At 39.5% G+C, this 15164-nt stretch overlaps 2 protein-coding genes across 2 annotated transcripts; one reads left to right on the plus strand and one right to left on the minus strand.

Annotated features, from left to right (window-relative positions):
* Positions 1-4057: 4057 nt before the first annotated feature.
* On the plus strand, positions 4058-4780 carry LOC140972496 (uncharacterized). The gene has a single exon (XM_073434914.1). It carries the CDS (start codon positions 4058-4060, stop codon positions 4778-4780), a length of 723 nt encoding a protein of 240 aa, XP_073291015.1.
* Positions 4781-7820: 3040 nt separating this feature from the next.
* On the minus strand, positions 7821-10938 carry LOC140972497 (uncharacterized). Its single transcript, XM_073434915.1, has 5 exons — positions 10839-10938; positions 10032-10617; positions 9266-9557; positions 8702-8942; positions 7821-8362 (listed from the first exon to the last, which is right to left on the minus strand). The coding sequence occupies exons 1-5, from the start codon at positions 10936-10938 to the stop codon at positions 7821-7823; spliced, it is 1761 nt and encodes a 586-aa protein (XP_073291016.1).
* Positions 10939-15164: the final 4226 nt, after the last annotated feature.

Below are 15164 nucleotides of genomic sequence, written 5' to 3' on the forward strand. Positions count from 1 at the left end.
GATCGATCTTAGAGATCCTTTTCATCAAAGTAATGCGCCAAGGATTTTTCAAATTAAGAAGCTGCTGGGTGGTTTACATCAAGGATCAATGGATGTGAGTGCTTATTATACTCGACTGAAAATACTATGGGATGAATTGAAGGATTTTCAACCAATCTCAGTTTGTCACTGCGGATCGATGAAGGAATGGGTGAGTTACCAAAATCAGGAATGTGTAATGCAGTTTCTGATGGGTCTAAATGAGTCCTATGCTCAAATTCGAGCTCAAATATTGATGATGGATCCTACTCCACAATATCTAAAATATTTTCGATTGTCATCCAAGAGGTGCGGCAACGCTCAATTCACCATGACATTTCCAAGTTGTCACCAGATTTGAATGTCTTATATCCTAACGTGGCTGCTGTTAAGGTTTCTAAATATGTGAAAAATGACAAGCCTGCAGGTGGTAAAGTAGATAAATTTTGCTCCCACTGTCAGTGGCCTGGGCATACTGCTGATAAATGTTTTAAGTTGCATGGTTATCCTCCTTCACATCCAAAGTATAGACCACAACAGCAACCACATAAAGAAGGCATTACTATGGCGCATGCGAGTTCTTCTACTGCTGAATCACCATTTAGCTCAGAACAGGTCATGCATCTCATTGCTCTATTAAGTTCTCAGCTTTAACATGGTCCTGGATCTTCTCAGGCTTCTCAACAACATGAACCCTCTGTTTCATGCTTCCATGGTATATACTCATTATCTCTAAGTTCTATTATCATTTCAAATTCTAGTTGGGTGCTTGACACAGGGCCACACATCATATTTGTTGCTCTTTCTCCTTGTTTCACTCACATCGACGATTTGAGTCCACCGTCACTTTACCTGATGGTTCTACTGTTCCTGTCACATGTATTGGTAGCATATTTTTGTCACAGAGTTTGATCTTGAGTGATGTGCTGTTTGTCCCTCAATTTCTTTTCAATCTGCTTTCCATCAGTGCACTTACCCAGAAAATGTCATATTCAGTCACTTTTTCTTCCAATCTTTGTCAGATCCAGGAGTCCGTGACGGCCAAGATGATTGGGACGGGTAGAAGAATTGGAGATCTCTATGTTCTTGAACTTCCAAGTATTTGTACTGTTTCTGCTAATAAATCTGAACTTTGGAATTATCGTATGGGACACCCTTCATTCACTAGACTATCTGTTATAGGCAATGAGTTGCACTTCCACCCTGTAAATGACACTTTGGATCACTGTCCTATTTCTCATCTTTCTAAACAAAAAAGGTTACCTTTTACTTCCAACAATTCTCTTTCAGAAAGTTCTTTTCATTTACTTCACCTTGATGTTTGGGGTCCTTTTCATCCGATAAGTGTTGAAGGTTATAAGTATTTTTTGACGATTGTGGATGATCATTCTCGTTTCACTTGGGTATACATGTTAAAGGCTAAGTCTGATGTGCTAACAATTTTTCCAGAATTCTGCAATATGATCTTTACACAATTCGGACAACCTATCAAATCAGTTCGTGCCGATAATGCCCCTGAATTGAACTTTTTCGATTTTTTTAAGTCCAAAGGCATTCTTGCTTTTCATTCTTGTGTTGAGAGGCCACAGCAAAATTCTGTTGTGGAAAGAAAACATCAACATATACTTAATGTTGCTCGAGCCTTAGCCTTTCAATCAAGTATTCCTCTCGTATATTGGAGTGACTGCATACTGACAGCTGTTTATTTAATCAATAGAACTCCTTCCACCTTGTTGTCCCATAGAACTCCTTTTGAATTGTTGTACCATAAGCAGCCTTCTTATCAACACATGAAAGTGTTTGGTTGTCTTTGTTTTGGCTCCACTCTTTTACATGGTCGAACCAAATTTTCACCAAGAGCAATCAAATCGGTGTTCCTTGGATATCCTCCAGGCTACAAAGCCTACAAACTACTTAACTTGGACACCAATGAGATCTACATTTCCAGAGACGTCATTTTTCATGAAAACATTTTTCCCTTGAAAGATGATTCTTCACATCTATCTGATCTTGACGTGTTTTCCGACACTGTTTTGCCCACTCATATTGACTCCTCTTCTCCTTTAGACGTCCCTTTCAATCATCCACAGGCCGTTCGTTCTCGTCGCATTCCTGTGCAACCAGCTCATTTGCGTGATTATCAATGTTATGCCATTAAATCACCTAACATCCCTTCCTCTACTGCTCACCCCCTATCTTCAGTTATTAATCCCAGTAGGTTATCCCCTTCATATCAGATGTTTGTCAATAATGTTTCTTCAATTGTTGAGCCTCAAAACTTTGCCCAAGCTGTTGTTCAACCTGAGTGGAAAAATGCCATGGATGAAGAACTTCGAGCCTTAGAGAGTAATGGCACCTGGTCTATTGTTCCATTACCTCCTGATAAACGCGTTGTTGGGTGTAAATGGGTGTACAAAGCAAAGTTTCGGGCTGATGGTTCATTAGAGAGATATAAAGCTCGGGTGGTTGCCAAGGGATACACTCAACAAAAGGGTATTGATTACTTTGAAACATTTTCCCCTGTTGCCAAGTTATCTTTTGTCAAAACTCTCCTTGCCCTTGCAGCTGCCCAAGGATGGTCCCTTATGCAACTAGATGTTAATAACGCTTTTGCATGGTGACCTCGATGAAGAGGTATATATGGCATTGCCTCCTGGTTATCAACGCCAGGGGGAGTCTTTACCACCTAATGCAGCGTGTAAGTTGCATAAATCGTTGTATGGACTTAAGCAAGCTTCGAGGCAATGGTTTGCAAAGTTCTCTTCTACATTGGTCAAGATGGGTTTTGTTCAATCTACTGCGGACAGTTCCTTGTTTATTAGAGCCAATGACAGTGTGTTTCTGGCTTTATTAGTGTATGTTGATGACATTGTCATTGCCACTAATAACCACAATGAAGCTGCCAGTTTGAAGAGCCTCTTACATAAGCAATTTAAGTTGAAAGACTTGGGGGAATTGAGATATTTTCTTGTAATTGAAGTTGCAAGATCATCTCGAGGTATCTCAATATGTCAACGACACTATGCTCTCCAAATAATCAATGATGCGGGATTACTTGGGTGTAAGCCGCGCACAACTCCCATGGACTTTGGATCAAAACTTAATCAAGATGATAGTGAATTACTTGCTGATCCATCTGAGTATCGAAGGGTGATAGGTAGACTTCTATATCTCACCATCACACGCCCGGATTTATCTTACTCGGTGAACAAATTAAGTCAATATGTGTCCAAGCCAAGAGTTGCTCATATGTAAGCTGCACATTCAGTACTTTAGTACATCAAAGGTACTGTGGGCCAAGGACTATTTTATGGGTCATCATCTTATCTAAAGTTGAGTTGTTTTTCAGATTCAGATTGGGCTTCATGCCCCGACACAAGAAGGACAGTCACTGATTTTTGCATTCTGCTTGGGGAATCACTGATTTCTTGGAAATCGAAGAAACAGCAGACAATATCTACGTCTTCTGCGGAAGCTGAATACAGGGCTATGGCCGATGCTACTTGTGAAATTATATGGTTGTCTTCACTTCTTAAGGATTTTCATGTACAACTCCGTTAACCAGCTGCTCTATTCTGTGATAATAAGGCAGCAGTGCACATTGCATCTAACCCGGTATTCCATGAATGAACTAAGCATATAGAGATTGACTTCCACTTGGTTCGTGAGAAGGTTCAAGCTAGAATAATCAAGATTTGGCATGTTTCCTCGAAGTTACAACTCGCAGACCTATTTACTAAGCCTATCCTACCTGTTCAGTTTCGTTTTTTGCTCTTCGAGATGGGAATTATTAATATTCATTCCTCATCTTAAGGGGGAGTATTAGATATGAATAAAAACGTGATAGTTAGAAACACGCTTCTTACATTCTCATTGTATAAATAGGTTGTACCAGACACTTCTATCAAATAATACAATATACAGATTTGCTCACATCAATGGAGCTTCTAGCATAATAGCTAACATGGTATCAGAGCAATAAGTTTTCCACGCGATTTGCGTGATTTCTCTGATTTTTTTTGCGATTTCTCTGTTTTCCATGGCGAGAGGAAATCCAACTCCACCTCTGGCAAATCAAAATCAAAATTCGGTTTCGCATGCCTCCAGCAGTCGAATCAGCTTTGAAGATTCGAGTAGTCCCTTTTATCTTTCAAATGGAGATAATCCTGGTCTGAATTTAGTCTCACATCCACTTACAGGTGCAAATTACAACACCTGGAGCAGAGCCATGACTATGGCGCTTACCGCAAAGAACAAATTAGGATTTATCGATTGCACCATTCCGCGGCCGCCTCCAGAAGATTTGCTGTACGGCGCATGGATACGGTGTAATAGCATGGTAATATCCTGGATTTTAAATTCTGTTGTGAAGGAAATAGGTGATAGCTTGATGTATATTCCTACGGCCTATGAGATTTGGATCGATCTTAGAGATCGTTTTCATCAAAGTAATGCGCCAAGGATTTTTCAAATTAAGAAGCTGCTGGGTGGTTTACATCAAGGATCAATGGATGTGAGTGCTTATTATACTCGACTGAAAATACTATGGGATGAATTGAAGGATTTTCAACCAATCTCAGTTTGTCACTGCGGATCGATGAAGGAATGGGTGAGTTACCAAAATCAGGAATGTGTAATGCAGTTTCTGATGGGTCTAAATGAGTCCTATGCTCAAATTCGAGCTCAAATATTGATGATGGATCCTACTCCACCAATATCTAATATATTTTCGATTGTCATCCAAGAGGAGCGGCAACGCTGAATATCTACGTCACATTGAAAGCTAGAATCAGTTTAGCCTTCCAATTTCAATTCTCCGCCCCCATAGACCATAAACAAGTTCTTAGTCATTCTCAAGTACTTAAGAATATCTTTCATGGCCTTCCAATGCATTGGACCAGGGTTCGCCTGATATCTGCTTGTAACACTCAGACCGTAAGCAACATCAAGACTGTCGATATCATACCATACATGATACTACAAATGGCTCACGCATATGGAATACGTGTCATCATCTCTATCTCTTCATCATTTTGGGACACAGAGCTTTAGATAGAGCAACACCATGACACATTGGTAAGTATCTTCTCATGGACTCTTCCATAGAGAATCGCTTCAAGATGGTATCGATATAAGTGACTTGGGTGAGCCCCAGCGTCCATTTTGATCTATCTATAGATTTGTATTCCCAATACATATGATGCTTCTCTCATGTCTTTCATGGAGAATTTACTTGCTAACCATACTTTAGTTGGTTGCAATAATCCTATATCATTCTCAATGAGCAGGCAGGATATCATCAACATAAAGTACTAGGAATGTCACTTTACTCCCACTAACTTTCTTGTACACGCATGGTCCCTCAAGATTGTTAGCAAAACCAAATTCCTTGATAGTGCTATCAAATCTGAGGTTCCAACTCCTTGACGCCTGCTTGAGACCATATATTGATCTCTGAAGTTTGCATACCTTATGCTCACTTCCTACTGATGTGTATCACTCATGTTGAGACATATAAATTACTTCTTTGACGTCTCAATTGAGGAATGCAGTCTTTACATCCATTTGTCATATCTCATAGTCATACCATGCTGCTATGGCCAGTAGTATTCTAATGAACTTAAACATAGAAACTGGTGAAAAAGTTTCCTCATAGTCAATTCCTTTTCTTTGAGTATAACCTTTTGCAACAAGTCTTACTTTGAAGGTCAGCTTTCAAGGTCAATACCTTTCCATCCGCCCCAAGCTTTCTCTTGTAGATCCACTTGCATCCTATGAGATCGATTCCCTCAGGTGGATCCACCAATGTCCAGACTTGATTTGAATACATAGAGTCCAATTTAGACTGCATGGCTTCAAGCTATTTGGTTGCATCAGTATCAGATATTGCTTCTTTGAAATTCATTGGATCACATCAAACACAAGCCTCATCATGACTTTGTTCATGAAGAAACGTATATCTTGCAGATGGTGTAATAACCATATCAGACCTTCTAGGAGCTTGTACTTCTGTAACACTCGTGACTAAAATACATAATCAGTGCGAAAGTTTTTAAACATAATTTGGAGAAAATGCGTAGTTTTGAAAAAATTTGGGCAGCATCTCCCCATAAATAGGACATGCCACCTGCCTCAAACAACACATATAACACATACAAAATACTTTCATAAACATCAGATACTAGTTAATATAGTATATACACATAATACTAATTTCAAAGACCAACACAAGATTATCAATGTTTCCCAAAATAACCAAAAGCTTAACATATCAAAAATTTCATCCAAACAAAATCTCCAAAGTTTGGCATATTCCCTTCTCTCGCTTCGACAACTCAGGGATGATCAGTCTTTCTTACCTGTGCCTACATCACATGAACATAACTGGAATGAGTATAAAAGAGAGTCAACACCGCTACTATCACTATCAATCCAATCATTCAATCACATAAAACTTCATTTAGGCATTTCATCGAACACCTTAGAGGCATCATTTAAAGTGAAATTCCTTTCATTCAAAAATGCATATAATTGCACTACCATATATACATATTTACATATATATATCATGAATGGAATTTGAAAGGAGTTAACATCATAAAATCATCAAAACACATACATATAGGATCAAGTGATGCATTCAAGAAATGATTATACTTACAACACTTGGAGCACTTGGTTTCCTAAACCTTGACGTTGATCCTACAACAATAAACCCAATAACTAATCAAAAACAACCAAATAATAACCTTAAATGACCATTTAATCCAATACATCAATCACAACTATCATCCCCCGACTTCACCATCTATAATAACTCAAGAACAAGAAGAAAAACCACTTACCTTTGCTCCTTTATCTAGAAAGATGAAGTTCCAACTCCGAATTGAAGATTAATTGCTTGATTAAAATAAAGGAAAATAAGAAGATGAAGAACCCTAGCTTAGAATCGATGGAGAAGAGAAAAGAAGAGAAGGGAAAGTGAGAAAAATGAAGTCTCAACCGATTTTATACCTTAAAAAACCCAAAACACGCTTTTACACTTTTCTGGGCGCTCGGGCGGACATTTTTTTCCGCTCGAGCACGGACCTTTCTGCTAAAAACCAAAAAATTTTGAAATAGGCGTGCTCGGGCGGACATCTTTTTCCGTTTGGGCGCGCTCTGCGCACAGCCACATCAAAGATCGCTTCCAAAACGCCTTTTCCCTTAAGAATTAGCAAAAGTGGTAGCATGAAAGTTGTAGCTCTATGTCTTGGCTTGCATCTCCAATTAGCCTCATGTCATTTGCAGATTTGAGTAAAACGTTATGCTCAATCTCCCAACATGTGTCATTGGAGGAACGACGATACACACGACACAATTCGGGGCGCTTTTGGCTTATCTTCCACAATGATTTGAACAAAACTCAAAACATGAAAGTTATAGCCTTATATCTTATCTTTCTAATGAAAGTAGCCTCACATCATTCAGATCAATATACAAAACATTATGCTAAAAACCACAACTACTGCCATAGTTTCATGCCGTTTCAGTACTTCCATTACCTATTTGGCTAAAGATCAACATTCAATTCTACCCATACATTCTCTGTTTCATTCTATACCATTCAATACCATTCATATCATATCTTGAAGCCATAAACCATTACCATTACATCACATATCCCAAACAATCATTATCATAAACCATAAAATGAATAATGAACATACTTAATCATAATCATTACCTTACATCATAAACATACGAATGTCTGGGCGTTACAATTCTCCCCTCCTTAAGAAATTTTGTCCCCGAAATTGCCATCATTGTGTGAATAACTCAAGATATCGCTGTTTCATTTCTTCCTCAGGCTCCCACGTTGCTTCTTCAACCAACTGATTACGCCAAAGGATCTTGATTATTCCGATCTCCTTTTTCCTCAGTACTTTAACCTTGCGATCTAAAATCTGGATTGGTACTTCTTGATAAGTCAAGTTCGGCATCAGGTCCAACGGTTCATGTCTGAGAACATGGGAAGGGTTCGAGATGTACTTCTTGAGCATTGAGACGTGAAATACATTGTGGACTCTATCCAAGTTTGGCGGTAAGGCTAGACGATACGCTCTTTCTCCAATCCAGTCCAGAATTTCAAATGGACCGATAAATCTTGGGCTCAGCTTTCCTTTCCTGCCAAATCTCATAATGCCTTTGAGAGGAGCAATTTTAACAAATACGTGATCTCCAAATTCAAACTCCAAAAGCCTTCTTCGGATATTGGCATAAATTTTCTGTCTGGATTGGGCCATCTTCATTCTGTTCCGAATTAAAGCAATCACATCAGCTGTCTGTTGGACCAATTCTGGTCCTAACATTTTTCTTTCACCGACTTCATCTTAGTTCAACGGTGATCTACATTTCCTGCCGTACAATGCCTCGTATGGTGCCATGTCAATCGTCGCCTGATAACTATTGTTATACGTAAATTCCACAAGTGGCAATTAAGAATCCCAGCTGCCGGGAAAATCAATCGTGCAGGCTCGTAACATATCTTCAAGAATCTGAATCACCCTTTCTGACTGCCCGTCACTCTAAGGATGATATGTTGTGCTAAAAGCCAATCTGGTGCCCAAGGCTCTGTGCAAGCTCTTCCACAATTCAGAAGTAAACCTCAGGTCACGATCAGATACAATTGACACAGGGATACCATGAAGTCTCACAATCTCAGCTACATAGGCTTCAGCATACTGGTTCATTGTAAACGTCACCTTGACCGGAAGAAAATGAGCCGACTTGGTTAACCTATCAACAATCACCCAGATGGAGTTGTAACCCTTTGGTGTTCTTGGAAGTCTTGTTACAAAGTCCATGGTGATGTGCTCCCACTTCCACTGAGGTATTGGGAGAGATTGCAAAGTTGCATCAGGTCTTTGATGGTTAATATTTACCTGCTGACATGTTAGACATTCGAATATAAACTTTGCAATATCACTTTTCATACCTGGCCACCAGTATAGACGTCGGATATCCTGATACATCTTGGTGCTACTTGATGTATCGAGTATGGCGCGGTATGAGCCTCTCTCAAAACATCCCGACAAATATCATTACCACTGGGAACACATATCCGACCTCTCAACATTTACAAATCATCAGTGTTTATCGCAAACTCTGTATTTTCTTTCTTATCGGCTTTGGATCGCAATTCCATCATCTGATTGTCATTAGGCTACTCCCGTCGTATCCTATCTGTCAACGTAGGTCGAATAACCAAAGCTGAAAGTCTAGCGATGGTCCCTTGCTCTACCATAGCGATCTCGCTCCTCTGAAGATCCAATAACAACGGCTTCTGAATCGATGAGCTCAAAGAAGAAACTGACTTGCGGCTCAAAGCATCTGCAACGACGTTTGCTTTACCTAGGTGGTAGCTAATGGTCACATCATAATCTTTAACAAGTTCTAACCATATCCTCTGTCGCATATTGAGTTCCTTCTGTGAGAATAGATATTTCAAGCTCTTGTAGTCTGTGAAAACTTCACATTTCTCGCCATACAGATAATGCCTCCATATTTTCAATGCGAAGACCACAGCCGCCAATTCAAGATCGTGGGTGGGATAATTCTTCTCGTAGTCTTTCAACTGACGAGAAGCATAAGCGATTGCTTTCCCACGCTGCATCAGTACAGCTCCAATTCCCATGTTTGACGCATTAGTGTATACAATAAAATCTTCAGTGCCGCACGGAAGTGATAAGATAAGGGCTGATGTAAACTTTTCTTTCAACACTCGAAATCCGTGTTGGCATTCGTTTGTCTTCTCAAACTTTACTGCCTTCCTTGTCAAATTGGTTAATGGCAGGGATATTTTTGAGAAATTGGCAATAAAACGTCGATAATAACATGACAAACCAAGAAAACTACGCACCTCGGAGACTGTCGTAGGAATAGGCCAATGTTTAATCGCTTCAATCTTCATGGGATCCACTGCAATGCCGTCTCTCGAAACGATATGGCCTAAAAATGATACTTACTCTAACCAGAATTCACACTTTTTCAACTTTGCGTATAACTGCTTTTCCCTCAATAACTGCAATATAGTTCTGAGATGCTCGGCATGAAGTTCCCGAGTCTTAGAATAAATTAGGATATCGTCAATGAAAACGATAACAAAGCTATCCAGATATGGCTTGAAGACCCGGTTCATTAGATCCATGAAGACTGACGGAGCGTTCGTCAACCCGAATGACATGACTAAGAACTCATAATGGCCATACCTGGTTTTGAATGCAGTTTTAGAGACGTCGGCTTCCCTAACTTTCAGCTGATAATAAACAGAACGCAGGTCGATCTTTGAAAACACTTTCGCTCCCTGGAGCTGATCAAAAAGATCATCAATCCTCGGCAATGGATATTTATCCTTGATCGTAGCTTTGTTGATCTTTCTGTAATCAATGCACAACCGCAAAGATCCATCTTTCTTTTTGACAAATAAAGCCGGAGCTCCCCATGGAGAAGAACTCGGACGAATAAAGCCTTTGTGTAATAGATCCTGCAACTGATTCTTCAGCTCTTTCATTTCAGTCGGGGCCATTCGGTAAAGAGCTTTTGAAATCGGAGCAGTACCTGAAACCACGCAATCACAAACTCAACTTCATGGTCAGGTGGCAATCCAGACACATCATCTACAAATACATCAGGAAAATCCCGAACTACCTCAATCTCAGTCAACTTCATTGTCATCTAAATATTCACATCTATAACAGCAGCTAAAAATCCCTGACACCCCTTTGATAACATTTTCTGAGCTTTCAAACAAGAAATACAAGGAGTGCCAAGTTAAATACCTGAACTCTGAAAAATCCCGCTATCATCATCTTCTGCAGGAACTCGCACCGTCTTAGCCACGCAATCAATAACGGCACGATATAACGATAGCCAGTCCATTCATAAAATAACATCAAATGCCACCATGGGACTAATAATAAGATCAGCAAAATAGATTTTCTCATTCACTTGTACTGTACAACCTTTAAGAATACTAGAAGGCCATATTTCGTCTCCCGATGGAAAAAAAATACTATAGTCAAGGGTTCATAAGATGGAACAACATTCAAAGAGAACAAGAAAATTTCAGACATAAAGGAATGTGTAGCACCAGTGTCAATCAATTTCATAGAGGCCTTGCTTGAAATTAAGATAGTACCTGATATAACAGAAGAATCAGGATTTGCTCCTTCTTTGGTCATTGTAAAGATTCTGCCTTGAACCATATCATTCCATTTCTCACCTTTTACTCTACAATTTTTGATAACATGTCCAACACCTCCACAACGAAAGCATCGATTACTTCCAACCAAACAATCACTTGTATGCATTTTGTCACATTTTGGACATACAGGTCGATCATATGCAGGCGGTGGCATAGAAGCTTTGGGTCGATGCTCCTCTTTTTCTTTGCCTCTGAACTTGCCCTTACCTTTCCATCCAGAACCTTGGCCCTTAGTAGAAATATCTTGACGCTTCAACTGTCTTTCTCTTTCAATTTCCTTCTCGTCCTGCTCAGCCATCCTTGCTTTTTCAACAATTTATTTATATGAAGCAGCTTTAGACATTTGAACGTCTCTTTTAATTTCAGCCCGGACACCTCTCAGAAAATGCTTGTCCTTTTCAATGTCATTGCTGGCCAGATATGGGGCAAACTAACACCCCTCTTCAAATTTGAGAATATACTCTTGCGTTGACATATTTCCTTGCCTCGGTTCTAGAAATTCCTTCACTTTCTGACTTCGAACATCTCGAGGAAAATATTTGTCGTAGAATTAATCTTTAAACTCCTGCCACTTAATTGCCGAGACATTAACTGATACCTTGGTGGCGTCCCACCAAATCCTCGCCCTCTTGGTCAGTAGAAAAATGGCACAGCTGACTCGATCTATGTAGAGCCCAAATTCGTACACGTAAAACCCATGCATTATTTATTTGTTAAATCAGTTATTTAATTTAAAATGATTTTCTTAGCCACGCATAATTTATTTAAATGTATTATTTTAAATTAGTCATGTTTATTGTGATGCACGTTAAAATGTCTTTCGAGTTTCATGTTTCAGGCGATTATTCGAGGCGGAAGTGAGGGAAAGAGACCGGTGACGATTTTGGCGATTTTAAACGTGGTATTTTATTTTAAGTTATAAATGGGGCATTTTAACCAATTTATTAAGTTATTAGTATTTTAAAGTCTAATTTATTTATTTAGTGATTTAAGAGTTTAAAACTTTTAAAGTTATCATTTCGTTTGTGTTATTTTTATTAGGGGATTTTATTTAAAGGTTAGTAGGGATAGTATTTTAATTAATTGGTTAATTGAGTAACATTTTAATTAGTATATTGATTAGCATGGTTAATGGTTTAATTAAGGAAAAATCACTCCCTACATAATTCTAACACACGCACACACACTCTACACACACACATACACGTATCACACAACACACACAAACACATACTCATCCATCCATTCATATTTTGGAAAAGAAAACCTAGGGTTCTACAAGTTCTTGCAGCCGCCCCATCCCCTTCAATTCCAGCAAAGTTTTGTCGAATTTTCTTCAAAGAAAATCGCACCACGTTCGTCCCGGATCAACCTCACTTCTATCTCCGCTTTGGTTTCGTCATTTCGGTATTTTTAAATATCAAAGGCACGTATAATCTTTCTTTTACTGCATCGATCATGTCATATTATGTGTTGCATTGTTTTATGCATAAAATATATGTGTTACGTTCGTCGTTTGAGTGGAAAATGATTTGGATCAGTTTTGAAATCGATTTTAGATCTGAAAACTCCTTTTTACTGGTTTTTTTAAATACTGCGATTTTTCCGTCGTGCATCTGAGAAAACTTTCAACATAAAAATCGTATAACTTTTTGATATCTTCGATTTGATATAAAATTCGAAATATTTGGATAAATATTGAGTGAGTTATGGCATTTTTTGTGAGACTGCTCAAACTGCGTTTTTCTGAAAAATTATGTTATTGATGCGTTCTTAAAGTTTTGTGGTTGCAGGCTTCGTTGGGGATTGACGGGTGATCGCTGCTGCGTTAGGTATGTTGTTAATGATGTTGGGATGGTCATTGACGTTTTGGTTAGCGTCGTTAGGCATTTGGGAGAACGAGTAGTCGTGAAAACTATTTTGGTGTCAAAAATTCGAGTTATGAGAGTTATCGCGTTGCGTGTGGTGCGTCGCTTCTTTGGGAACGTTTGGGACATTTTTATGGAGTCGAGTTTGGATCATAGTGTCCTAGGATGAGTCTCGAGGCGTTGTTCACTGTATGTGTAATCGGAATTGGAGAGTACAAGTTTCTGAGTCGCGGAGTCCAGTTTGCTCGGCGCCCGAGCGGTAACTTTTTACCGCCCGAGCGCCACCCTTTCTGTCCGAGTGTTCTTTCCAGTAGACCTGGCGCTCGAGCGGTAAAGTTTTACCGCCCGAGCGCGGCCCCATCTGTAAAAATATTTTCGTTCTTTCTCCTTTTCAAGTTCTAATAGTGAGTTCAGGTCTTTTATGGTTGGGAAATGTTCACACGACACCTTAGAGTTTGTTTCGGGGTTTAATGTCATGGTTAGTATGATTAAACGAGGTCAAGTCCCGAGTGATCTAGAATGACATAAGCTATTTATGCACTTCGGTGGTGAGCTCGAGTACCTACGTCTAATTTATGCAAATTAGTGTTGAAATTCATTTAGTATGTGCATCAGCGGCCCCAAGTGAAATCCAGCGAATCCCTCAACGCCAAGTAAGTATGTATGACGTGCAAGAAAATATTTTTAGTTTTTGAGATATGCTAAATGTCTTGTGACCAAATTATGTTTAGGATTGGAAAGCGTTAAATTATGAACGGGGACCAATCCGCCCGTTAAATTATGAACGGGTTAGATCGAGGTTGGAAAGCGTTAAATTATGAACGGGGAGCAACCAGCCCGTTAAATTATGAACGGGGATCTCATGTGTGTGGCAGTGGATACGTCCCTGTCAGCCCAGTACTGTGGTTTAGTCTGATCAGGCGAATTATGTTATGGGTCACTTGCTTTGAAACATTCTCTACGCAAAAATGATGAAGCTATGTATGTTCAAGTATGCAGCACGTTTATGAAAAGTTTAAGTTATGGCACGTCTAAGTATGTATGTACGTATGTTCAAGTTTTAATACGCACGTTCAAGTTTTCAGTATGTATGTTCTATTTTGAAGTTGCATGTGGTTTTATTACGTAGTATTCGCTACTTCCAGTTTATATGTGTTGAGTCTTTAGACTCACTAGACTTGATCGATGCAGGTGAGTATGTTGATGAGGAGACAGGAGGTGGCGACCGAGGAGCAGGCTTGGACTGAGTGGGAGGCTAAACCCGAGGACCGCCATGTTTAAGTTTTATGCAAAAGTTAAATTACTCTGATTTCATATTCTGATGGAAACACTTTGAGCAAACCTTTTGTTAGCAAATTTTATTGTAGTTATTTTGAACAATCATGTCTTATGGGGGACTTGGTTGAGATATTTTATGGCAAACTTTGAAGGTTATTTTATGTTTAAGAAAATTTTTAATTTTTCCGCAAATTTTAAGTATGAAAGTACGGTACGTTATAGTTGGTATAAGAGCGGTGTTCTTATAAAGGGTTACGCCTACTGTCAGTCGCAAGAAGCTCACGAAGTCACACCTCAAGTCTGTAAGTTTTAAAGTTTTGCATTATGTATGTAGTAAGCATTGAATCATGATTTCAGCACGTCCATGTTTTAAGTTTAGATTTCGTTCATCTGATGATATTGTTATTATATTCATGCATATTGGGTTTACGTGTTGGGTAAATTGTTGGAACAGTATGCCTCCCAGACGTGTGATTAACCGGGAAGTTAGGGATGAGAACAGAGAGCATCGTGATGAGGAGAGGGTTACTCCTCCTCGTCCACCTCCGGATATGCAGGCGCAGATGCTTGCAGGTATGACGCAGTTCTTCGCGCAGTTTGCGGGGAACCAGGCTGCAGCAGTGGGTGCAGGGGAGAGGCCCAGGCCTGAGGCTGTCTACGAGAGGTTCAGAAGGATGAGTCCAAAGGAGTTCTCGGGTACCACTGACCCGATGATAGCGGAAGGATGGATTAAGTCCATCGAGGTAATCTTTGAT

This window comes from Primulina huaijiensis, chromosome 3 (genome assembly GCF_012295235.1).
Source record: "Primulina huaijiensis isolate GDHJ02 chromosome 3, ASM1229523v2, whole genome shotgun sequence".
Classification (NCBI taxonomy): Eukaryota; Viridiplantae; Streptophyta; class Magnoliopsida; order Lamiales; family Gesneriaceae; genus Primulina; species Primulina huaijiensis.

Coding starts and splice junctions, on each gene's coding strand:
- LOC140972497 (XM_073434915.1), bottom strand. CDS start 10,938: ATGGACTGGCTATCGTTATATCGTGCCGTTATTGATTGCGTGGCTAAG. Junction 9,558..10,031: donor TTGAAAAAGTGTGAATTCTG/GTTAGAGTAAGT, acceptor GAAAATATGGAG/GCATTATCTGTATGGCGAGA. Junction 8,363..8,701: donor TGAGATTGTGAGACTTCATG/GTATCCCTGTGT, acceptor GAAAAATGTTAG/GACCAGAATTGGTCCAACAG.
- LOC140972496 (XM_073434914.1), top strand. CDS start 4,058: ATGGCGAGAGGAAATCCAACTCCACCTCTGGCAAATCAAAATCAAAAT.